Raw genomic sequence first — 24,042 nt, 5'->3', positions numbered from 1 at the left:
GCTTCCCAGGTACAGGCTAAGTGTTTAGTCTGTCAAAAGAACAACCCTCGACCAGAAGTGTCAGTGCCACCAGCCACTCTGAAACCTACCCCAGGGCCAGGATTGGTGTGGCAAGTAAACTTCACTAAGTTCCCCCGAACCCAAGGGTTCAAATACCTCCTCGTCATGGTAAATCAATTCAGCGAATGGCCTAAAGCCTTCCCATGCCGTAACAACACTGCCAGAACGGTAGCTCTCAAGTTTGTCAAAAAAATCATTCCTCGCTTTAAACTCCCCCAGTAAATAAAATCTAACAATGAAACACACTTCACATCGCAAGTCATTCAGGGAATTTCAAATGTTCTACAGATCACCTAAAAGCTCCACACTCCATGGCAACCACAGGCCAGTAAAGCAGTGAAACGTACTAATCAGACACTCAAGCGGCATCTCTCAAAGGTCTGCCAAGAGGCTTCTCTTCGGTGGCCTGATGCCTTACCCCTTGTTTTGCTCCGAGTTCGTGCTCTCCCAAAGGGCAGGTTAGGGCTTAGTCCCTTCAAAATTATGTTTAAAAGGGCATGGCCTATAAATGGTACACCGGTTCTGTTAGGGAAGTGGGAGGTAGGCTGCGGTTTCTTATCTCAGTACATGTGCTCTCTGTCTGCTGTTCTCTGTTCTCTCCACAGGTATACCAAAAATTTGCAGACTCTCCCGCTAAATGCCCCTGTCCACTCCCTGCAGCCTGGTAACTCCGTTCTCGTTCGTACCTGAAAAAACAAGCCTCTCCAAAAAAAGTAAAAGGAACCTCACACCGTCCTGCTAATCACCCACACAGCAGCAAAGGTCAAAAAATACAAGAACTAAATCCACTACTCCCGTCTAAAAGCAGTGCCAGCTCCTAAACGGTAAACCGTCCAACCTGCAAAAAAAACTGCCAACGACAATCTGGAACTTAAGCTGTTATTCAGGCAACAGTAAGGCCTGCTGGAAATGCCCTGTAACCCCTTTGAACAGTTACAGCGCACTCCCCGTAAACACTCTAAGCGTTGGCTGTGTTTATTTTCACAGGGCCAGCCTAACCTGTGGGCCTGGTCCCTTTTGTTTTTAATCTGCTTGTTAGTAGTAGTAGTAATTTTGTGGGTATTTGGGGAATTGTAATTGTTAGGCCTTAGAATCACTTGCCCAGTATGAATCCAGGCCTAGGGTTTGCCACAATGTTACTCTTTGCTATAAAAACACTCCTCTCGTTAACTCCCGTTTCTCCCCAGGCACATGCGGAATAAAGAAAAATCCCTAACAAATTAGAGTCAAATACGTATAAAAACCTGAAAATTTGCTTTGCCCAAGAGTTTAATCTCTCTAACTGCTCCTTCGTAAACTTTGTACCCCCCGTGCCCCGAAGGTCCCTATGTACCCTCTCATTGACAGCCCCAGTTCCATAAAACTCAATTACGTTTTGTCCACAGTATATGAAAACACTCAGCCAAAGGTTTGTTAAGTATTCTCAAAGAAGGGAATTGTTGGTGGCACCAGGCATGGCCCAGTGTTGACAGAGGGGTGGAAAATGACAGTGCCAATGAAGGCTCCCTGTATTAGGCCTCTGCCTGTCTGAACCGCTTCCATGTTTAAACTTTAATTAACCCCACAGGCTAGATGGAAAGAATGAAATGTGTGGCAACTAGTTATCAGTACCAGGAGGCAATTATACAGCCTGCTTGCACCTGGCTAAAGGGAGTGAAACAGAATGACCGGTCAAGAAAAGTTACTAACCAGATAATATATTTTTTGCCAAGTATGATCTAACCTGTTTAGAGTAATTGCTACTTTATAATGTATTTGCTGTATGGGAACTAAAAAGGAGGGAGAAGAGGGGGAGGGAGGGGGGAGCTGGGCATTGGGGGTAATAGACATGCTTAGCTAAAATCATGTATAAAGACAAAGGGCTGCTTGTCTGGGGTGTGCTTGATCTGAGACCTTTCTGTGTCTCCGAGCACGTGCTTTAAAATCTCAAATAAACTTTTTTTGCTTCTCCACCCTGGTGTGTCTAATTGAAGTGAGGCACTCCGGGCAACGAATCACTGTTGCTGTAGCCTCAGGCCTTTTGTGCCGGCAACACCAGGTACAGGACGTCTCTTGAGATATCCTTGTTCCCAACTGATACACCCCAGGACACACCCAATGCCCCCAACCGCCCCCAACAGGAGTCCCCCTCACTGTTACCCAACCCCAACACTAACACACCTGGGATCCCCAACTCCCTGGAGACTCATCACTGACAGGCAGGACCCCAAAACATCCTGGGGACCCCCCTCACTGACATTTGGGGTCCCCCAATTTCTGGGGACCCCCAGGGAACCCCCTCACTGAAACATGCAAGCCCCCCAACCCCCTGGGACACCCTCGGGACCCCCCTCACTGACATGCCAGGAACCCCAGCCCCCCGGGAATCCCGCAGATTGACACCCTCGGGACCCACCTCAGTGACATGCCAGGAACCCCCAGCCCCCCAGTTACCACCAATTGACTCCTTCCCTCCCGCCGATCCCGCCCCCACCACCCGCGCCCCAATCTCCACCGAGCCCGGGACCCTAGGCCTGCTGCGGACGCTCTGACCGCGGCCTCCCGTACACGCAGCACCGTGGCGGCTCGGGCCCGGCTCCCGGAAGCGCGCGGTCCCCGGCCGCCATCTTCCTCGCTGGAGCCGGCGGCGGCTCCTACCCGCCGCCTCGGCCGCGATCGGGATGTGGAGCCGGAGGAGCTGCCGGTACCGGCCGGATGCCAGCGGCCTGGAGGAACTGCGGGCCCGCCGGCGGGAGCAGGAGTCAGGTCCGGGCCCGACAGAACCGCCGGGCCCAGGCCTGGGGAACCGGGCTGGGCCCTGCAGGAGCCACTGGGGGGGGAAGGGGCGGTTCTGGAGGTCCGGGCAGCTGGTTCGGTTCGGGGCAGTTGGCTCTGGATCCTTGTGTCTGGAGGGTCTTGGGAGGGGGATCTGGGCTGAGAGGAGTTGCTCCAGTTCTGGGAAGGGGGTTCAGACCCCTGGGGACTCAGCTCACTGCCAGGGACTGAGACACAGAGACACTCTTGGGTCTCAAGAACGAGGAGTATTTGTGGCACCTTAGAGACTAACACATTTATTTGAGCAAGTCTCTAAGGTGCCACGAGTACTCCTCGTTCTTTTTGCTGATACAGACTAACACGGCTACCACTCTGAAACCTGTCTCTCTTGGGTCTACTGCTCTGATCCACAAGCTTAGGTCTGGAACAAGGGTCTTGATCCCTGCAAAGGGGCCAAATCTGCTGTGATCTGAGCCATGCTCCTGGGAAGTGGGGATGGGATGGGCCTTTGGGGAAGAGGTGTCCATTTAGGGTAAGATCTAGTCTATTTGTTTCAATAATTAGGTCTGGGGAGGGGGTCTTGTCCTCTTACTCCTCTCCCTCATTTCCCCCCACCCCCTTAGGAATCACAGGTAGTTTTTTACTGGATTCTCATTCTAGACCATCTTGATATTGCAGCTGGTGGAGTCATTGATTCTCATTGGCTTGTTCGGGGAATAGTGCAACAAAGCCTGCTTTCGTGCTAGGTTTTGATTTGTCCATAGAATGGAAGCTGTCATGGCTCCACTTCCTACATTATCACACTACTCCCTCTGTCCCTGTCTCTGGTAGGGGCAGCAGCTCCTTCTCTTCGTAGTCCCAAAAGATTCAGTTCTTGGCCCTCTCCTGCTTCCTTGTCTACCTTCTCTAGCTCAACTTTGACACTGATGATACTCAGCTATATTTCCTCATAGACCTTTATTTAATTCTCTCATGCCTTGACCAGGTAAACTGGTGGCTTCATCTCAGCATCTTTCACCTGGATGTCTCAAAGTCAGAAGATGCCTCTGCTGCATCTTCAAACACACCTCCATCTCCTCTGTTTTCCTTTTTGGTTCAGATCTTCCCCAAACTATTTTTTCCACTTACGCCTAGTGGCCTTTTACTACCCCTATAACACTCTCCATGTATTTCACTGCCTCAGCTCCACCTCTGCTTCAACTCATCGTCACCTCTTGCTTTGACTTGCAGCTCCCAAATCTATGGCCAACGTAAGACCTATCTCTCCAAACTCCATTGTGCGCAGATTATTTATTTGTAATAAATCTGTGTAAAATCACCTATGCCATTGTCTAGATGTTTTTCCCATAAATTCCCATAATTTATGGGAAAAAACATTTAGACACTGGCATAGGTGATTTTACAGTCACAGAAGGAGACAAACAGCAGCTTCTCCTCACCCCCAAAAAAGAGCAGTGTTTTGGGTGGGGTGAAAACTTGTCTTGAGCTGGAAAGCCATGTTGTTGTCAGTAATCAGAGGTTGGTTTGTTTGCAGCTCTGAGGAAGGCCCGGAGGCAGCAGCAGTTGGTCAGTAAGAGACTTCTGCGAGAAGACAGCCTGGTGAATGGAGATGGGCAGGCTGGAGTGGAGATAGCATCAGAACCTCTCTCAGAGCAGGAGGTGAAAGGTTTATACCATTTGTCCCTAGTTCTAGGTTTTCACTGGCCCTAGCCTTTGTTAATAATAATAATAATGATGATACGAACTCTATATAGCTGGTTGGATTCCAAAGTGTTTTACAAACTGCTAGATAAGCTTTAGTTGTAGCACCTAGGTGCCAGGGTTAGTATCAATACCCTGTAGAAAAGTGCCATGGCATCCTGAATGACCATAAGTGATCATGCCTTTAGGCTTGTGATTTTTACCTTGGAGCTGTGCTTGACATCCACTCAGCTGTTTGTTTTCTACCAGATTTTGCAGCTGCTGAGGGATGTCCAGAGGGGAACAGAGGAGAGGAAGAAATTGTTGAGTCACCTTCGAAAGGGACTGCAGCACAAAGAGACGCAGCAGAAATTTGTGAGGTTAGCCAGTCTGTGCTTCCATGCTATGCCCAGCCCCAGGCATGGCTAGTCTGTGCTCATAAAGGCTCCAGCTAGCAGTGGGCCTCTCTGGTAGTGGCCATTGCAAGGACATGGCTGTGGATCCACTTAGGATTTGTCTCCGCTTACATTTTATAGCGCTCTAACTTGCTGGCTCGGGGGTGAAAAATCACCCCCCTGAGCGCAGGAAGACTGAGCACTTTAAAGCGCTAGTGTAGACAGACTCTGAGCGCTGGGAGCTAATCCCCTCATGGAGGTGGATTACCAGGAGTGCTAGGAGAGCGTGTGACCACACTCGCACTTCAAAGTGCTGCCCAGGGAGCGTTCCCACGGCAGCGCTTTGAAGTTTCCAGTGTAGACATACCTTAGATGGAGATGGGCCCACATATCCTCTGTAGCAGGGATAGGTGTGGCTATTTCTGTGATGTGGGAAATTTTGCTGTGGTTGGGAGTGTGGCTCACATATCTGCATTAGAAAATGTCTCCATCCCTTTTTTTTCTTTGACCAGTTCCTTTTCCCACTGAGAGAAAAGCTCATGTTATGTGGGACAGCGCCCTAGATAGCCTGGCCTGTATGCCTTTGTGCTCTGCTGGGTTGCGGATGAGACTGAGCTGGGAGCGTCCCACTGGAACAGAGGGAGTTTGGGGGGAAAGCTGGACGTAGCCGCTCTAGACTGACAAAAGGAGGCTGAGAGCTTGCAGGACTTGACTTTACCTGATTTTGATCAAGGAAATATATTACATAGGATTCCTACAAGGCTCTTCACTGTGCTCGAGAGAGCTGTGTGCTGTACTCTCCAGTCTGCGTGGTTTGCTTGAGGCTTCATTCTGCTCATGTTCTTATAGGCAGAGCTGTCTGGCTTTGCAGTATCCTTCTGGCTGGTCAGGGACAGCTTTGTTAGGCTCTCTGCCATGCCACATAGTGGTGGCAAAGTGACTTCAGAAGTCAGCAAATTTGGCTGCTTAAAGACAGGAAAGGGGGAGTGGGGAGGAAAAAGAGAAAATATTGTAAAAGAAGTGGGACAAAGGCCTGGTCTACACTAGGGGGCGGGGTCGATGTAAGATACATAACTTCAGCTACGTGAATAGCGTAGCTGAAGTCGAAATATCTTATTTCGACTTACCTCCCATCCTCACGGCGCGGGATTGACGGCCGCGACTCCCCCCGTCGACTCCGCTACCGCCACTCGCTCTGGTGGAGTTCCGGAGTCGACGGGAGCGCATTTGGGGATCGATATATCGCGTCTAGATGAGATGCGATATATCGATTCCCGATAAACCGATCGCTACCCGCCAATCCGGTGGGTAGTGTAGACATACCCAAAGTCAATATCCAAACACTGGGCCCTGTGTAACTGCAGTGAAGTCAGAGATGTGAGAGCAGGAATTAACCTGGCCCTTTCAAGTCAAGTGGTCTGAGGAATGGCTAGGCCAGCCCATGAACTGGGCAGGTTTTTAGTGCCTGGTCCCTGAGAGACAACTTGCCCTCCCAACCCTGGGACATCAGGGTAGGAGGAGTGTGTGTGTGTTTTGGGGAAGGGTGGGGGGGCGCAGCAGAAAGAAACAATGTCCTGTTTTGCTTTTACAGGTTGGAGGGCAGCATGCAGGTCCTAATTGGGCTCTTCACCAGCAGCTTGGCCAATGTACAGATGGAGGCAGCTCGCTGTCTGCACGAACTCTCACACTCCAGTGACCCTGCTGTGGCTGAGGCGTGTTTGCCATCAACCTCCTATCTCCTGACCTATCTCTCAGGACACAGTGTAGAATTCACAGTAAGATGCGGGCCTGTGTTTCTCCATTGTTCTTGCATCTGCTGGGCTTTCATTAGTGGTTGGACTTCTGAGATTGAGTGGGCAAAATGTAGCCCATTGGCCAGATGCAGCTCACAAAGGTCTCCAATAGAGCCCTGCAGTTGCCCTCCTCTTCAGGACAGAGCTCCATCTTGTGGAGACTATAGGTGCTCCTCAATGCTCCAGTCAATGGCCTGGCTGAAGGTAGAACAATGGCCCTGTAGGCTCTGTGAGATGCATCTGTACAATGGATAAAAGAGAACTGCTTGACACAATGTATTTAGGCTTTCAAAAGGCTTTTGACAAAGCCCTTCATAAGAGGCTACTAAAGAAGCTAAATAATCAGGGGTAAATGGCAAAGTATTGTCTTGGATCAAAAATGGGCTAAATGACAGGAAATGAAGAGTAGGAATAAATGGTCAGTTTTCATGATGGCAAAGGTTGACAGCCAAGTGCCTCATGGTTCCATGTTAGGTCTGATATGGTTTAATATATTTATTAATGCACTGGAAAGAGGGGTGAACAGTGATGTTGCAAAATGTGCAGGTGACACAAAGCTATTGAGGTTAGTCAAGTCCCGATAAGACTGTGTGGGACTTAACCAAGCTAGGTGATTGGCAACACAAGACAGGTGAAGAGCAGTGTGGATAAAGGCAAAGTAATGCTCATTGGAGCGGGGAAATGTATACTCCTCACACATCTCACAGGGGTCTAAATTAACTATCAGATCAGCAAAAGGACAGACAGTGCAATGAAGACAGCTAGTGAATGTGTAGCTGCAGTGCAAAAAGCAAGCAGGATGTTACAATGTAGTAGAAGTGGGATAGAGAATAATCCAGAAAATAATCAAATGTTATAGAAATGGATGGTATAGCCTTAGCTGGAGACTGTATGCAGAACTGGCCCCCCGTTTCGGAAAGTATGTAGCAGAATAAGGGGGGCTCAGAGAAGGGCGATGAGAATGCTTATGTGCTGGAAAAACTCTCCTGTGAAGAGAGATTGGAATGACTGGGATTGTTACTTTAGAGAGGAGACAAATAAGAGGGAACAAGATAAAAATCTATAAAAGAATGAATGGTTTAAAGAAGGCAGATTGGGGACTTCTGTTTTCCCTGTCTCATAATACAAGAACAAGGGGACACTTAATGAAACTGAATTAAAGGTGGCAAATTCCAAACTGAGAAAGGAAATACTTCTTCACTCAGTGTGTGATCAGACTGCAACTCACTGCCACAGGATGTCATTGTGGCCAGGAAACCAATAAGATTCAAAGAGGGTTTGGACAGTCATATGGCTGACAAGAATATCCGAAGTTAATGCAAACAAAGTCTTGGAAGGGATAAAAAACCCACTAGCTCTTCAGGGTTTAAGTCAGACTCTAGCTATTGTGGGTTGAAGTGAGACCTTCATATGGGACAGATTATCCCACATTTACCTCCCTATTTGCCCCTTCCTCTGAATCATCATGTCTGAAGCATCTGGCACTGGGTACTGTCAGTGAGAGGAGGCTGGATTAAATGGACCTTGAGTCTGACCCATCTGCAGGGCCGGCTCCAGACCCCAGCGCGCCAAGCGCGCGCTTGGGGCAGCCTTTTGCCGGCAGGGCGGCAGGCGGGTCCGGCGGACCTTCCGCAGTCATGCCTGCGGGAGGTCCAACGGAGCCGCGGGACGACCGGACCTCCCTCAGGCATGACTGCGGCGGGTGCGCTGGTCCCGCGGCTCGTGTGGACCTCCCGCAGGCATGCCTGCGGAAGCTCCACCGTAGGCGCGGGACCAGCGCCACGTCTGCGGGACGTCCTGCAGAGGCGCGGGACCGGCGCCCGGCCGCGCGAGCGGCGCGGTGCGCCGCCCTGCTTGGGGCAGCAGAATTCGTAGAGCCGCCCCAGCCCATCTGGCAGTCCCTGTGTTCCTATATTGCAGAGGAGGGTAGCTACACCTTGCTCCAGCAAGTATGTCCTTTGGGTTCTTGTTGTTGCTAGTATGACCCTCAGATGGACTACATTTGTGTGCCTGTGTCTAGCTAGCCAGGAGCCTCCTGCACAAGCAGGGAAAGCTGTGCTAGGTAAAGGGACTCAGTTAGCATTAGATCCTCTGGTTCTGCTAGTCCTGGAAATCACATCTCTCTTGCCATTAGTGCAGCATCCATGCATCTCAAGGTGCTGTTTGTTGCTCTCTAGTGGCAATATCTCCCTAATGCCAGTAGGGGACACTCTCATCTGGTTGGACTGGCGGGGCACTTGTGGCACATAGGGAGCGTGACTGTGGTCTCCTACGTCTGTGTTTTAGGAACTGTGTTTGTACACACTGGGGAACTTGGCAGTGGAGAGTGACGCAGTGAGGAAGCAGCTTTTACCTCAAGGCATTATTCCAGCCCTGGCATCCTGTATCCAGGTGAGTGACCCAGCTAGCCTATCTCCGGCTCTTCCTACAAGCCTTGCCAAGCAGGAGGGGGTATTTCCCTGCATTCTTGAATTAGTGGCTTAGTATAGTCACTAAGAGCTTGTATGAATGGCACAGCTTCTCTTCCTGTCACAGGGCAGGCCATGTGCAGAGGACACTCTGCAGAGAGCTGAGCCCAGTTGCGGGTGCAGCTGGGCATATGCCATGTGCACTGCTATATACAGTTTTAATTTCCTGGGGTAACATTCTGATGGTGGCTGACATGGTTTTTGTGCTCTTCCCTGGCTAGATCGCTCTGTCTCTTAATCACAAGCGATCACAGGCAAGTCTGCCTTGTGAGCTTTCTGGGCGTCCTGGAGACTCAGAGAAATGGCTTGGCCATCACATGTACATATTTCAAACTAGCTCCCTCTGCATGGAGCTGCGGTGAGACCAAGTTCAGCCTCTCTGCTTTACGTTGAGTTATTTTGTAGGCACCGTCCTTCCCCCTTTCACCGCTGACTCCTGCTGGGTTTGTTCTAAAAAACCAACGAGGACTCCTCGTTGTTTTTGTGGATAGACTAACAAGGCTCCCCTCTGATACTTGGGTTTGTTCTAGTGGCTCAGCCTTGTGCTCTTTGATTTCAGTCCCCTCATGTGGCAGTGCTGGAAGGCCTGGGCTACGTCCTGTCGCAGCTCCTGCAGGCCAGGGAAGCTCCCACCAAGATCATGCCGTAAGCATCACTCCCTCACCTTCCATCTGGACAGGGCACGTGGCTGAGCACAGCATTTGCATGCCAGGGTCAGTTAGCATCCTCCTGGCACGTTATCTCTGTGACATTAATATGCCGGAGCAGAACCCTGGCAAGGACACTGAGGTTTTGTACAGATTAGGGCACTTTTCCCTGACCCCTCAGCTAATCAGCTTTCAGTAACCGTAAGAGGCTGCATGAAACCAAGGGGGCCAACAGAGAAATACTCTGGACACTTCTTCCTATTGATTTTAGTGCTGCTGAAAGGAGTTGGCTTGACAGCCCTGGAGACTGAGGCCATCTGCCCCCATGTATTCTAGCATGGGCAGCATCAGTGCAAGTCACCCCCACAACAACTGCTGAGGTTCCTCTGCCTTGCCTGGGAAGGACTGTGTCTAGGAATGAGGCAAGTTGAGGCGCCGAGGCCTCTCTGCAGAGCCTGCTAATGAGGGGGTTGATTAGTGCCAGCTGTGAGGTTGTCGATGCTAGATGCTTGACCCCCCACAGGAACTGGACCGACTCCTTTCATGTTATTCGAGTTCTGGCCTCGTTGACAAACAGGAATATCTTGGTACATATTTACCAACAGATCTCACATCTCCCCTTACCTAATGGAACCTGCCCAGTTCTCTGAGCATTGCCTTGGTGGGCATGTTTTCTGGGTCTGTCCTCCGTTGGTGGAGTCTCTCCCATTTGGGGCTTTGGAAGCGCACTGAGGGTGTTAAACTTGAACAGCTCTGGGGAGAGCGGTACAGTTACCCTCACCAGACAGCCCGGGCTTTTGCCCCACATATGGCAGTGTTACTTGTACTCTTGCTTCATCCCTCTTTAAAATCCATGTTTCTCTTAACTCTTCTTTCTGGCCCCAGCTTGGTTCTGGACTCAGTTCTCCCCCAGCACATGCTTCGATTGATTAGCTCCAACCTGGAGCTGGGAATGGGAGTCGCTGTGGAGTTTGCTTGGTGTCTTCATTACATTGTGTGTAGGTAAATGCATTTAGTACTTACTGTCTAGCTCCTCAAAGCTGCCTGGGGCTTTCCAGACCCATGGAAGAAGGCAGGATCCCGATCCCTGGTGTTTGGGAACAGAAAGAGCTGCTCCTTAGTATCCTTAGCCAGTTGCTTTAGCTCAGAGGCTACCTCACTCTGTGTAACCCTCTCTCAGTCCCTTGGGGAGACCTTGGAGGGAGAGCTGAGTGTCATTGGGGGTTGTCTCTTGTGTGTGCATGGCTCTATCCACTGCAGTTGGGACCCATCAGTTCTCAACCCTGTTACTGGCCTCAATTTGCGAGATTGCTGAGGACAGGTTGGCAGTGACCCTGGGGGGATTTCACCCAGTGTGGGCTATGGGTCACCTGCTAGCATTCTCTGAGTATATCTCACTTAATCATTTCCCTGCCATTGTGGGGGCCTTGGGCACTGGTGCACCTTAGTCCCTCCTGTTCTCTGCCTGTGGCACATAATAGTCAAGTCTCCTGGGGACGAATTTTGGCTGCTGGGTTTAGTGTGTGGGTGCTGGGGGTGACCTGTGGTATTCAGGGGTCAGACTAGACAGTCTGGTGGTCACTGCTGGCCTTGTACTCTATGGCACACCCAGTCTCGTGTTATTGACATTGAACTAGAGACTGTTCCTATTCCAGTGATTCTGCAGCTCTATGAAGCTGTCCTCTCCCTTGAGCTTCCTAGCCTCCACCTGTCTGCCCTCATGGCCCAGGCCCACCAGGTGCATGTAATCTTGAAGCTGTTGCTTTTGTAATCTGTTGCCTGGGGTTGGCTTGAGATGAGGCTCTTGCCCTGTCCTCCTCCTGGCCGCAATCAGCAATCTTGGGTTGCACTGTCACATGATAGCTTGCCACACTTGGCAAATTCTGTCTTGCAAAGGGAAGCACAGTGTGAGGCGTGGATACCCCCAGACAGCTATAATCCTCTGTTTCCACATGCTTTTCCCTTTCTGAAACGTTCCCCTTTTAGGCTGAAATGTTCCAGAGTTAGCTGCTGCCCTCAGGGGACCTGCTCTATAGAATCAGAGCAAAACCCCTTCTGTCAATGTCAACTTGAGAGAGTGTGAAACAATGCTACCCCCAATCTTTTAGCTGAGGCTCCAGCCAAACCAACTGGTGCATGGACATGAGCAGGGTGAGTGGTGCTGGCTGGTTTTGGGTTTGCTCCTTGAATTCACTGTTCCTGTAATGTTCCTTTCCCTTCATAGCCATGTGAACAACATGCTGTTAATCTCCCAGGGGATCGTGTCAACCCTGGTGCTGCTCTTGCTGGAACTGGCTTCCATGATGTCAAAAGCAGCTACCGAGGGCCTGGAGTTGGTAAGTAGAGGCTGTAGAGGGCCTTGGCTGCTCAGCAGTGCCACGCTCCAGACCCCTGCTGTCTGAAGCATTACTGTGCATGAGGGGGAATGCCTCATGTTGCTGTTCTTACCGTTTCAGCTTATCTGTCCCGTGCTGCGATGTCTCAGCAACCTGCTTGCGGAGGATGAGACAGAGGGCTGCAAAGTGCAGATCCAGGATGAGCGACTCTTGGTGGCTTTGTTTCTCTTCATGCAGTACTTCCTCCAGCAGCACCCATTCCTAGTGCAGGAGTGTCTCTGGCTTCTCAACAACCTCACAGGTGACTTTCCTATGCACCCTGGCTAGGCATAGCACCTAATAGGAATTCTCCTAGAACGTGCTACAGGAATAGAGTGACTAACATAGCTGATGGGTGGGGTTTCTGGGACTTGCCTCAAATCAAAGTCAGGGAGACTCACATTTTTTGTAGATTGCCTCTGAGAAGGGACAGAGCGCCAAAGAGACGTTGAAACAGAACTTATGGTGCTGCTACGGCTCATCATTGGGCTAGGACTAGACTCATGCAGGAAGGGCACGCCAGAGTCTTAATTCGGGAGACATAAGATAACACCCATAGGCAGAACAGAAAACACAGGTGTTATCTTACTACCCACTTCATCATCCCAGTGCTCCCCAGTTCTCGAGTTCCTCTCCTTGGCCACTCACAAGTTCATCCATCTCCGACATGTTCTGGGTGGTATGCTAGATATGAGACTGCATGGCGCTCCCTTCCAACGTAGATGAACCTGATAATAACATGGCTTTTGTAAAGGAAAATCATGCCTCACCACTCTATTAGAATTCTTTGAGGAAGTCAACAAGCATGTGAACAAGTGTGATCCGGGTGGCATAGTCTACTTGGATTTTCAGAAAGCCTTTGACAAGGGTCCCACACCATAGGCTCTTAGGCGAAGTAAGCAGTCATGGGATAAGAGGGAAGATCCTCTCATGGATCAGTAACTGTTAAAAGACAGGAAACAAAGGGTAGGAATAAATGGTCAGTTTTCACAGTGGAGAGAGGTAAACTGCAGGCTCCACTAAGGATTTGTACTGGGACCAGTGCTGTTCAACATATTCATAAATGATCTAGAAATAGGGGGTAAACAGTGAGGTGGCAAAGTTTGAAAACGATACAAAATTACTCAAAATAGCTAAGTCCAAAGCTGACTGCGAGAAGTTGCAAAGGGATCTCATAAAATGAGGTGACTGGGGAAAAAAATGGCAGATGAAATTCAGTATCGATACGTGCAAAGTAATGCACACTGGAAAAAATAATCCCAACTACACATACAAAATGAGGGGTCTAAATTAACTGTTACCATTCAAGAGTCATCCATTGGAGTCGTCATGGATAGTTCTCCGAAAACATCAGCTCAGTGTGCAGCAGCAATCAAAAACTCTAACAATAGGGAACCATTAGGAAAGGGATAGATAAGACAGAGAATATCATGCCATTATATAAATCAGTGGTACACACACCCCTTATATATTGTGTGCAGTTCTGGTTGCCCCAGAATTGGAAACTGTACAGAGAATGGCAACAGAAATGATTAGGGGTATAGAACAGCTTCCACATGAGGAGCTTAGAAAAGAGATGAGTAAGGGGAATCCGATAGAAGTCTATAAAATCATGATTGGTGTGGAGAAAGTTAATAAGGCAATGTTATTTACGCCTTCATAACACACAAGAATTGGGGATCACCCAATGAAATGAATAGGCAGCAGGTTTAAAACAAACATAAGGAAGCACTTCTTCACACAACACATAGTCAGTCTGTGGAACTGATTGCCAGGGGATGTTGTGAAGGCCAAAAGTATAACGGGGTTCAAAAAGGAATTAGATTCATGAAGGACAGGTCCATCAATGGCTATTAACCAGGATTGTCAGGGTTGCAACCCCATGCTCTGGGTGTCCCTAAACCTCTGATTGCCAGAAACTGGGACCGGATGAATCACTAATAATTGCCTGTTCTGTTTATTCGTTCTGAAACACCTGGCATTGGCCACTGTTGGAAGACAGGATACTGGGCTAGGTGGACCATTGGTCTGACCCCAGATGGCCATTCTTATGTAGAGTCTCTCCTTATATATAGCAGCAAACCCTCCACTTCTCTACCTCAGTCAGTGCATGGTCCTACACCAGGGTTTCTCAAACAGGGGTCACCGCTTGCGTAGGGAAAGCCCCTGACAGGCCGGGCCGGTGTGTTTACCTGCCCCGTCCGCAGGTCTGGCCGATCACAGCTCCCACTGGCCACAGATCGCTGCTCCAGGCCCATGGGAGCTGCTGAAAGCAGAGGCGCCTCGTCTAGAAGGCCCTTTCTCAGTAATGTTTGGGTTTCCTTAATACCTTTGTCTCCTGATCTTCCCAGCTGATGAGCCCATCTTCTGCTCTGCCGTGCTCACACTGGACCTGCTCCCAGCCCTCCTGCAGCTCTTGTCCTGTTCCCGGATGGTGACCCTGCTGGTAGGGAATCTCTCACTACATGGGATATTATGTTCTCTAGAGCAGTCAGTTTTCTGGGCCTCTGGTGACAGGTAGGAGCCACTGGAAGGGATTGTGCTCCTGTGGTTGGGCCCTGTACATGGGAGGTCCATGTGCATGTCAAAGGTTTTATCAGCCCACGATAAGGGTGAGGTAAGTACCCAACACCTCACCTAGTTAATTTACCTCTGTCCTAGTTGGTTCTTTTTAAAGACAGTCTCCTCCCCCATTCCTTATTAGACTCTGTATGCATGCCTGCTTATGGGGGCTCTGACTGCATCCTGCCCTGGGAGGGTTTGGAGCCCACTGAAATGCTCTTCCTCATCCCAACTTGTGTGTCATCATGGGAGGAGTTGGAAGAATATGAGGGGAGCTGCCTGCCCAGGTTCTAGTCTCCTAATATGCCAGTGGATAATAAGCCATTGCCGCAGGGAGTCAAGTGCCTTCTTGCTCTGAAGGGGACTGGTCCAGATGAGAGCAGCCGCTGAACTTCCTCTGGTAAGAAAGCTAGTGTAGACCAACTGAAAGATGCTTCAAAATCCAAGCAGTGAAAGAGGAAGACACCCTAATGCAGTGCAGGTAAAAGGAGCAATCGGGATCTAGCACTGCCAGCACTCGGGCTTGGAGGCAGCCAGTTCAAGACAAGTACATGTGAAGGGATTTTTAAGGAAGCACTTTCAAAGCTTCTTGAACGCCAACAGAAGCTGCTGCATACTCTGCCTTTCCAGCAGGCTCAGTGAGGGAAAGGCCTGGACCAGCCTGTGCTTAAATAGAGAACACCTGAACTAGTAGCTAGCTATTGCCCTGCTCTAGTGTGTTCTGCTGGCAGGAGACTGCCATGGCTCCCCACGAAGCCTGCAGGGAGATAACCCTCAGGCCTTTGTGCAACCCAGCCTGGCAGGCAGCTCCAGCACAGAGTGACTCTGGGCACAGGGATACCTGCCAGTGTACCAAGCCCCATGCTAAGCACAAGTAGCAGACTCTGCATGGCCTCAGCAGGGTTGTCACCTGCTCAGAAAGCTCATCTCGCCCTGCCCTAGAGCCACGCAGAGTGGAGTTCTAGCATGCTAATCTCCACCTTCAAAGGTTTGCTGTACCACAGGTCAGGGCTGTCTCCTTCGAAGGGGTGACAGCATTTCCTGCTTCTCTCTATGTCCTCCCAGGAGGTGGAGTTACCCAGACTGCACCATCCTGCAGCAGGGAGACATACAGGACTGTGACAGATAGTTGTTGCTAGTCAATAAAAAATGTGACCAACCTCAGTAACATCAGTTCCCCGGGTGTCAGTTACTGAGCCACGCAGTTTGGGATACTCATGCCAGCTCCCTCTCTAGGCTCTGACTGTGCTGTGTAACATCGCTGAGAAGGGCCCTGCCTACTGCCACCAGCTGCATCAGAAGGCTGTGCTGCCCTCACTGCTCAGCACCCTTGCTCTTTCCGATGCCCAGGTGGTGGGCCAGAGTCTAGAGCTGCTACATCTCCTCTTCCTGCACCTGCCAGAGGTAGGGCTCAGTTCAGGCCTCCGGTTTCCCTGCATTGTGCAGTGGCCAGGGAACTACGGTGGTAAACTAACAGCTACCTCCTAACCTGAGTGGGGAAATTAAGAGGTTATGCTGTGGAAAGATGCCAGGGGGAACCCTGCTCCCTCAAGGCCTCTCTGTATCCAAAGAGCGGGAAGAGCACAGTCTATGGGAACTTTGCTGTGCCTCAACCCAGCACTGCAGGGACCGATAACCTCAGGCCCCAGGGTTCTAAAATGGGGAGAAGCTGAAACTATTACGTCAACTATTAGTCTGAGCATTTCACCTAGGTCGTGGGGGAGGAGGTGCATTAGAAATTAATCCTTCAGCCCCTTTCCCAAGAATCAGGCATGATGGGTTCTATGATAGAGACCATGGAGAACTAGATCCACTGGGTTGCTCAGCTGCCTTCATTAGGCTGGGCCTAGCTCTAATCTGCTGTCTGTCCTGGAACAGGCTGCTGACGACTTTCTCAGCCAAGCAGGACTGCAGGCCCTAGAACAGCACCAGGACAACCCCCAACTCCAGGAGCGAGTGAGGGCACTCAGCGAGACATACCTCCAGCCAGCTGCAGCCTCTCTGATCTCCTGTGCCGGTGCCTCAGCTGCTGTACTGCCCTCCTCCTAGACCACGCGGCATCCACTCCTGCTTCCCTTCCCATTTGCACTAATTCTATCCCATGGACTTTGTACAGTGAGAAGTTATTTTGGAATTTAATAAACTGTTTTACATTGTGCCCTCTGCTGTCATAGCGTGAAGCCAAGCCCTAATAGGACAGTGCCAGCTGATTTTACTGCCCCCCAGCTGTCTGGAAAGTCTACGGGATGGTTCCCTAGAGAATGGCAGCCATAACAAGCCCACAGACTGCCAGAGGTTAGCTCACCCTTCTCCATAAAGGCACCCTCCCTCCAGCACAGCAAGCTGCTCACATGACTGCTCAGGTAGGGAACAGAGATAGGTCTCAAATGAGTAGAAGGGAAGAGACTAAATACCTCAGTGGATTTGCTCCCTCTTCAGTGCCCCCACCCTATGGGGGAGGATGAGGCGCTACCTCCCAGCTTAGCATCTCTTTTAGAACAGACTCTCAGAGCACTTTGTCAGACAGGCTTTTATATGCGATTAATAAGTTACAATTACAGATATACAGCTTCTCCAGTAAACCCATTCAGGCAAGGGCTTCAGCATATGCAGGTTCAGTTCTCTTTGTCTTCATGTTTTGCTGTGAACAACGTTCTCCAGGGCCTTGGCCACTTGATCCACATTGAGATTATTCAGTGGCACACAACTCTCTCTGCCAAACTCTAGGGTGGGGGAGAGAGAGAGAGAGAATTAGATGAAGAGGCCACCTTGTCCCCTTCCCCCAGGAGAGGCAGTGCTGGATTTATTCCCTAGTGCCTTGGCTGGTCTCATAAGTGTAGGTTTTGACAAGCTGGTCAATTGACCCCCTATTATTTGACCATGGTCAAATATTCCAACAGGAATACCTGATGTAGGTGACGGCCAACTTTTGTGACTGCATGATGGAGCCATTCCTTCATTTTTTAAACTTAATTTAATTGTGTTTTGCATTTATCTGAGTTAAAATAACTCAGTTAAGTACATTGTTTTTTGTAGTTAGGCATAAGTGGCTACGGCAAAGCCTATTGCAGACCATAGAACAGTAACAAAAGAGTAAGACTAACAAATTAGGGCTCTAAAATATTTGACCAGTTATTTTTAGACTGGTCAGATTCCCAACCCAAGTGTTCTATAGCATGGGACTTCCACCCTTTCCCTTAGATTATCCCATAACATCTCTGTAAAGAGCCTTTCCCAGACTCAGCTTAAGTGTTCCCCTTTCTGTTTCTTAGTAATAACCCTCCTCTTCCTCCTTGGTGTTCACACTCTTCAAAACATTTGCAGATTTTTTCCCTCCCTTCTAGTTTTTGCCCATCTGAACTCTGCCTGTTTAGCCCAACTTTCCTTGTAAGTCAGCCCCACCCCCACGAATGGCTATGCAGATTGTCTTACTGGCTAGCCCCCAGAAGCAAGGAAGAGACAGCCTACTGCCCCAAGCTGTGAGGGACACTTGAAGGCAGAGCAGACTTGCATTTTCATTTTTAGCTGCAGCCTGTTCATCTCAGAGTCCTGACTAAGGCTTGGGGAAAAGCTGTTTGAAAAGATTGGTTACTGCACTGACTGCCATTTGGCACTGCAGCTCTCCTCCTCGGTTCTCAAGAAGCCTCCATCATAATGGAGTTCTGCATGCTAACTAAATGTCACAAATCAGAAAAGCAGCATTTCCTGTGGTAGTCTTCATAATCCCCCTGTTCTCATGGTTTAGTAAGAAATTAAGTCTGTAATTAATTCTTTATGCTTCTGATTCCACCACTAATTTTTTTTTTTTTTTAAACTCCAACCAGAGTTCATGGCTAATCCTCAATGGGTCAGTTTAAGCTTGAAAGGGCTACAGCTGGTTTGCGCCACATGAGATTTCCACTTTGGTTCAAGAGCTGTAGTTGTGAGCCTCGCTAGCTTTTTTCAACTATAGTGTAGCACGTATAATATAGCTACAAAGGGGACAGCTACACAGCAAAACCCAAACCTCTGTGGCAGCTAGTCTCAAAGCCTGGCTCGTCTGATTCAAGTTTGCACCACAGGGCTAAAAAATAGCAGCCAGGAAGTTCTTACTCAGACTGGAGACTGAGCTTGGAGACTCTCCCCACTTCGCTGGGTTTCAGAGTTGAGGTTCCTGCCCATAGCGTGAGCCCAAGGCAAGAATTTTCTGTTGCAAGCATTCAGCCTGCAGTCAAGCATGTTTGTGTCTGCGTAACAACTCTGTGCATTTAAAGCAACAGACCACTCTTCCAGTTTAGCTACATGGGGAGAAGTCTGTCTATTGTGAGTGTGCAGCACATTTTACTCATTTAAAGACTTTTTTTTTTTAAAAGGAAAAATCTGTTCATTTCACAGGCTACCATGACATTTAAGGCTTCACGGAGACACTTCTGCATCAGACAGAACATTCCAGTGTTAACAGGGTCACAATTTTATTTTTTATTTACTAATTTTTTTTAAACTTACTTTCTGATAGAGCCCTGTTTACACAGTATGTCCCTGTATGCTTTTTAAAACATTCCTTTAAGAAGTGGAAAGTTTTTCCTGTTCGCTTAGTGTTTATAAGAGTCTGTCTAGCTAGGGATAATTACTATAGTCTAGGGAAACAATGAAACCGATTACACAAACAAGTAAAACTGAAAAAAAAGATAGAAACCTAGCAAAAAATATCCAGCTTTGTTACAGGAATTTTAGATGGGGTAACAACAGTGGGTACAAGGTTTTTAGGTGGACTTGTAATTTTCAAATTGACTATTCCTTTAAAGATCCACACCACAAAGTTCACTTAGTCCCACTGTGCAGATGCATAGACGCATACACACACCATTCAGAATCACTGTTTAAGCAGTTGAACTGATAGGGAAGAGCACCGCTGCAAGCACCCCGATTTCTGAACTTCCTAACGAGTTAATGTATCAGACTTTCATTAGGCAGTTTTTAGCCTTTATTTTGTACAGTGCCTTTTTTTTTTTTTGCTCTTTCCCAAACCAAGCAGGTCCTAGCCTCATCTCTCCACATATGGAAACGCCACCTTGATGTGTAATTTGCACTGCTCTTTCCTGGATTGTGAGCAGTTTAGTGCGGAATTCCTAGTTTGATACAGACTCCAGTGTTCTTGTCAAACTCGGAGCTAATGACATTGACTAGGGCTCTTTCCCAACTCACCGTATCGAGCCCAGAGCTTAGGCTGCACACCAGAGCACTCTCGAATCAGGATGGGGAAGTCCGGGTTTGCCTTCTTCAGAGTCACGTAGTGCTGTTCAATGAAGTCTCTGTCAAAAACAGAGCTAATTAAAGTTCTGCGTCATTTCCAAGTACAATTATGTCAAACTAAAGAAAATAAAGTAGTTTTATCTACTGGGATCTCAGAAGTGTTATATGCACCTGGCCCTTCCAAAGCATCCACAGCCTCTGGAACAGGCAATAGGGAGGACCACAGTCTATGGAAGGTACAGTAACGAACATCTTGTCTGTACACCAATTTCACCCCAGCTCTGCTCCCTGTGGACCTCACCAGGGCTATGTGAAGTGTAGGACAAGCATGACAGAGAAATAGGTCATGTCGAAAAACAACATTAATACTAGTGATGTTCTTACACAGGATCCCCATTCTACTTTATGCTTGAATCAAGTCACAAACAGCCCTTTGACCTCAGCCTGAGTGAACAGTCCCCTATCACAACAGTATCTGGAGAACTCCCTCTGGCATATACAGTGGGACTCAAGCAGGAAGGTGTGGAAATAGCTCAGAGAAGCAATTTGTACGTACCTCCCTCTTGCAGGGTGGAAGCTGTGAAAGGGGAGACTCAAAACGACACAGCCTTTCGCTGAGATTTAAACATTTACCAACACATCAGTCCATGCGGTCCAGGAGCATCTTTTAACCACTGACCCATATTACTATCAGAGCACCTACAGGACACTGTGTCCACCCAGGGCACCTAGACAGGCCTCTCACCTACATTCACACCAAGCCCCATCTCCATGACATCGCCCTCCCTGTCCTAAGTGAGCATGCCATTATTATTGCAGTTATTAGGAGTCTTGGAGGTTTATAGGCTTTAGGCACATTAATAACAGGGGAAAAAAAATCTAGTTACTCTCACTTAGCTGAGCTAGTGTCAGTCAGTCAATAAACAGCTCCCTAGACACAATCCCTACCCTAAGAACAAGCCTAGAAAAATAGGCCTTACAATATATGCAGGAGTCAATAAGTGTAGGGAGTGTGAGCTCAACCCCCGACCCCTGATCTATGCATGCATCACCCCCACAATTCCTAGGGGTGCTGTCCAAATTGCACACAGCCCAGAACCATCTTTCCAGTAAAATCCAATCAAGTGATGCTTTGCAGTAACAAGTAATCACTATTAGTTTATTTGAGATATGATGTCCACTCTGGCTCACTCAGCCAGCCTTTGGGAAAGCTGAACAACTGTACTATTACAAGTCAAATGTAAAAACTCAACTTGTGTGTCATCCCCACAGTGACTATACTGCAACTCACCAGCAATGCCCTTGGAGAAGGAAACTGCCCTATGGCCAGGTTGTTCCATAACTGCCCGTTTTGGGGTACCTGCATCTCACTCTGCAATCTCCAGTACTAGCCACTGCCAGAAAAGAGATCGTGGACTAGCCAGAACACGCACTTGGTCTGATATAGTTATATTTAGGGTCCTGTCTTTGATTACTGGCAGAGAGAAGTGGTTTACCACCATGGGAAGTTTCTGTGCAATGCTGAGGCTGAGGCAGACTGAAGGTCGAGAGGAAACCTGTAGATTACAAGTACTGCCCGATCAGTCTTTGCCACCGTCACCATCTCAATTACTTTCCCTGTCAGGGTACCATGTGGGGTGACCACACTTCCCGTTTTGGACAAGACAGTCCCTTTTTAAGCCCTGTCTCAGCTGTCCCAACTTTCCTGGCAAAAGTGGACATTTGTCCCATTTGCTCTTGCCAGCTGATCAAGTTGGAAAGAGCAAAAGGGACAAATGCACATTTTGTCAAAGTGGAGAGCTGAGGAGGGTGAGCGGGGATGCCAGGTCCGCGGAGGGGGGGAGGCAGGGCTCAGGTGAGAGGCAGACAGGGCTCAAGCGAGCAGTTCACACCAGCCCCATGCGGGGAAGAGAGGCAGGGCTTGGGCCAACCCCATGCAGGGGAGGCAGAAGCCCTCGGGCTAGCCCCATGCAGTGTCCCATTTTCCCTTTGGGAAATATGGTCACCTAGGCAGAACCCAACTGCAGCTGATCAGGGACGATCAGGTCCTGGTTTTCAGGGTGGCTCCAGACATCTCACCGGACGTGCGGCTGCCCACTGTCTCCCTGCTGCCATGTGCTCCCCTGTCTGTCTCGATCCGCCCAGTGTATCCTGGTTTATGACTGTAAGATCCGTGGGGCAGGGGCCTGTCTCTTTGAGGGGGCCATGCAGCACCGGGCACACTGGGGTCCTGCTCTCTGCCAGTGTAGTGTGAAAAACTGCTATCCATCTTAATTTGCTACCAGTAGCAGGTACTGATATTAAACTGCTATCTGACAATCTGCTACTGGAACAGGGATAGCAAATTCTAACCAGTAGCAGTTACTGATAAGTAAGGTTGTTTTTACTTTCTGACTTGTCCCAATTTGCTAAAACTTGACAGCGATGTGGGATGGAAGTGTAAAGTCTTCGGCTTCCAAACGACCCTGCCTGGTGTACATTAGTTACCTCTTAAAATTGAAGGAGGTCATTTAAACATCATTTATTTTGCAGCTTCATTTACTGTGCTAGCAAAACATAGCAAGTGCAATACTAGAAACACAGGTTTCAGAGGGGTAGCCGTGTTGTTATTTTTGCTGATACAGACTGAGGAGTCCTTGTGGCACCTTAGAGACTAGCAAATTTATTTGGGCATAAGCTTTCATGGGCTATAACCCACTTCATCAGATGCATGGACTTAAAAATACAGTAGGCAGATATCTACAGCACATGAAAAATTAGGAGTGGGGGTGGGTCTGTGCTAACGAGGCCAATTCAATCAGGGTCGATATGGCCTATTCCCAACAGCTGACAAGAAGGTGTGAGTATCAACAGAGGGAAAATTACTTTTTGTAGTAACCCAGCCACCCCAGTCTTTATTAGGACCTAAGTTGATGGTGGCAAGTTTGCAAATTAATTCCAACTCTGCAGTTTCTCACTGAAGTCTATTTTCGAAGGGTTTTTTTGGTTGGGGAATGGCCACTTTTAAGTCTGTTATTGAGTGTCCAGGGAGATTGAAACACAGATGTCATTGCTAAAACTACTAGCAAGTACTTACTTATACATATTTTCAATGAGTATTATAACAATATAAATTAAATAGCTCAATGACCTGCATCTGCACAATAACAAAGGTAAATGATGAAGCACTAAGAGTAATTCAGGGAATCCTAGCAGCAGATAAGACAAATTTGAGAATTGCTATGAGACTTTATGCTATCAGATACACTGATAATGGATTCTTGTTTCTGAGGTGGTATATGTAAAATATTTCACTGAATCAAGTCTCCTGCAGCACCTCAATAGGTTACCTCAGACCAAGAGGAGCTGCTGTGACTAGGCACTGGGATGCCTGTGCCTTTAAGAACCCAGCCCTGGGAAGCCCATGCTGAGATGTACTGTCCTGTGGGAGGGGAAATGAAAAAGCCCCTCTCCCCCTCCTCCCCATTTTTGCAAACACTGTTGTCTCAGTCCAGTAACTGTTACTCCCTCTGCCCCTGCTCCCCACCCCATTTTGCCATTCAGCCCTTACCTTAACCCTGCCTCCAACTGCTTGAACCTCCCGACCAGTCAATTTCCACCCCCTGCTCACCCCTCCTCCGATCTGAAGAGCTCTCCGCAGAATCTGGGGCCAAGTGAGGGCAGGGTGAAGGGCAATGGCTTCAGCAGACGTTACTAAGCACGCGCAGTTCGTGCACTCAAGTAGCAAATTAGGACAGAGCCGTTTTCACACTATACCGACGCGAGGACGATGGTGACGGTAACTAGCAGATCCCCAGTGTCCCATCGGGAGGGAGCCGCCGCAGCCTGTCCAAGGATCTCGGCCCCCGCCCAGCCCTCCCGAGGTGCCCCGCACCTGGTGCCCTGGCTGCTCGGCGAGCGCTGACACAGGTGGATCCGAAGCTCCCTGAGGCTCCGGCCCAGGCCGCTCCCGATACTCCGCACAGCCGCCGCCGCCATCTTCCCAGTGTAGCGCCCCCTTCCCAGCCAATCCCATAGCCGGCAGGAAGGGGAGGCCCGAAGCATGATACGGGACTCAGCCAATCAAAACACACTTC

At 49.1% G+C, this 24,042-nt stretch overlaps 2 protein-coding genes across 6 annotated transcripts; one reads left to right on the top strand and one right to left on the bottom strand.

Annotated features, from left to right (window-relative positions):
- Positions 1-295: 295 nt before the first annotated feature.
- On the top strand, positions 296-16,903 carry TMCO6 (transmembrane and coiled-coil domains 6). 5 transcript variants are annotated; one of them, XM_045026622.1, is made up of 12 exons: positions 296-600; positions 4,349-4,473; positions 4,765-4,874; positions 6,481-6,664; positions 8,969-9,073; positions 9,710-9,795; positions 10,683-10,799; positions 12,022-12,133; positions 12,254-12,434; positions 14,524-14,618; positions 15,971-16,138; positions 16,613-16,901. In XM_045026622.1, the coding sequence occupies exons 1-12, from the start codon at positions 558-560 to the stop codon at positions 16,781-16,783; spliced, it is 1,497 nt and encodes a 498-aa protein (XP_044882557.1). In that variant the 5' UTR covers positions 296-557; the 3' UTR covers positions 16,784-16,901. The 5 variants fall into 5 exon arrangements, with proteins under 5 accessions (XP_044882557.1, XP_044882558.1, XP_044882556.1 ...); XM_045026621.1 differs by lacking the exon at positions 296-600 and adding an exon at positions 2,558-2,805; XM_045026625.1 differs by lacking the exon at positions 296-600 and adding an exon at positions 2,755-2,896 and having other exon boundaries at positions 16,613-16,903.
- A 343-nt stretch (positions 16,904-17,246) lies between these two features.
- NDUFA2 (NADH:ubiquinone oxidoreductase subunit A2) lies at positions 17,247-23,998 on the bottom strand. Its single transcript, XM_045026626.1, has 3 exons — positions 23,841-23,998; positions 19,919-20,025; positions 17,247-17,457 (listed from the first exon to the last, which is right to left on the bottom strand). Exons 1-3 carry the CDS (start codon positions 23,942-23,944, stop codon positions 17,366-17,368), a joined length of 303 nt encoding a protein of 100 aa, XP_044882561.1. The 5' UTR covers positions 23,945-23,998; the 3' UTR covers positions 17,247-17,365.
- Between the last annotated feature and the right edge of the window lie 44 nt (positions 23,999-24,042).

The sequence above is a fragment of the Mauremys mutica genome, chromosome 8 (genome assembly GCF_020497125.1).
Source record: "Mauremys mutica isolate MM-2020 ecotype Southern chromosome 8, ASM2049712v1, whole genome shotgun sequence".
NCBI lineage: Eukaryota > Metazoa > Chordata > Testudines > Geoemydidae > Mauremys > Mauremys mutica.
This window is presented reverse-complemented; position numbering and strand designations above follow the sequence as displayed.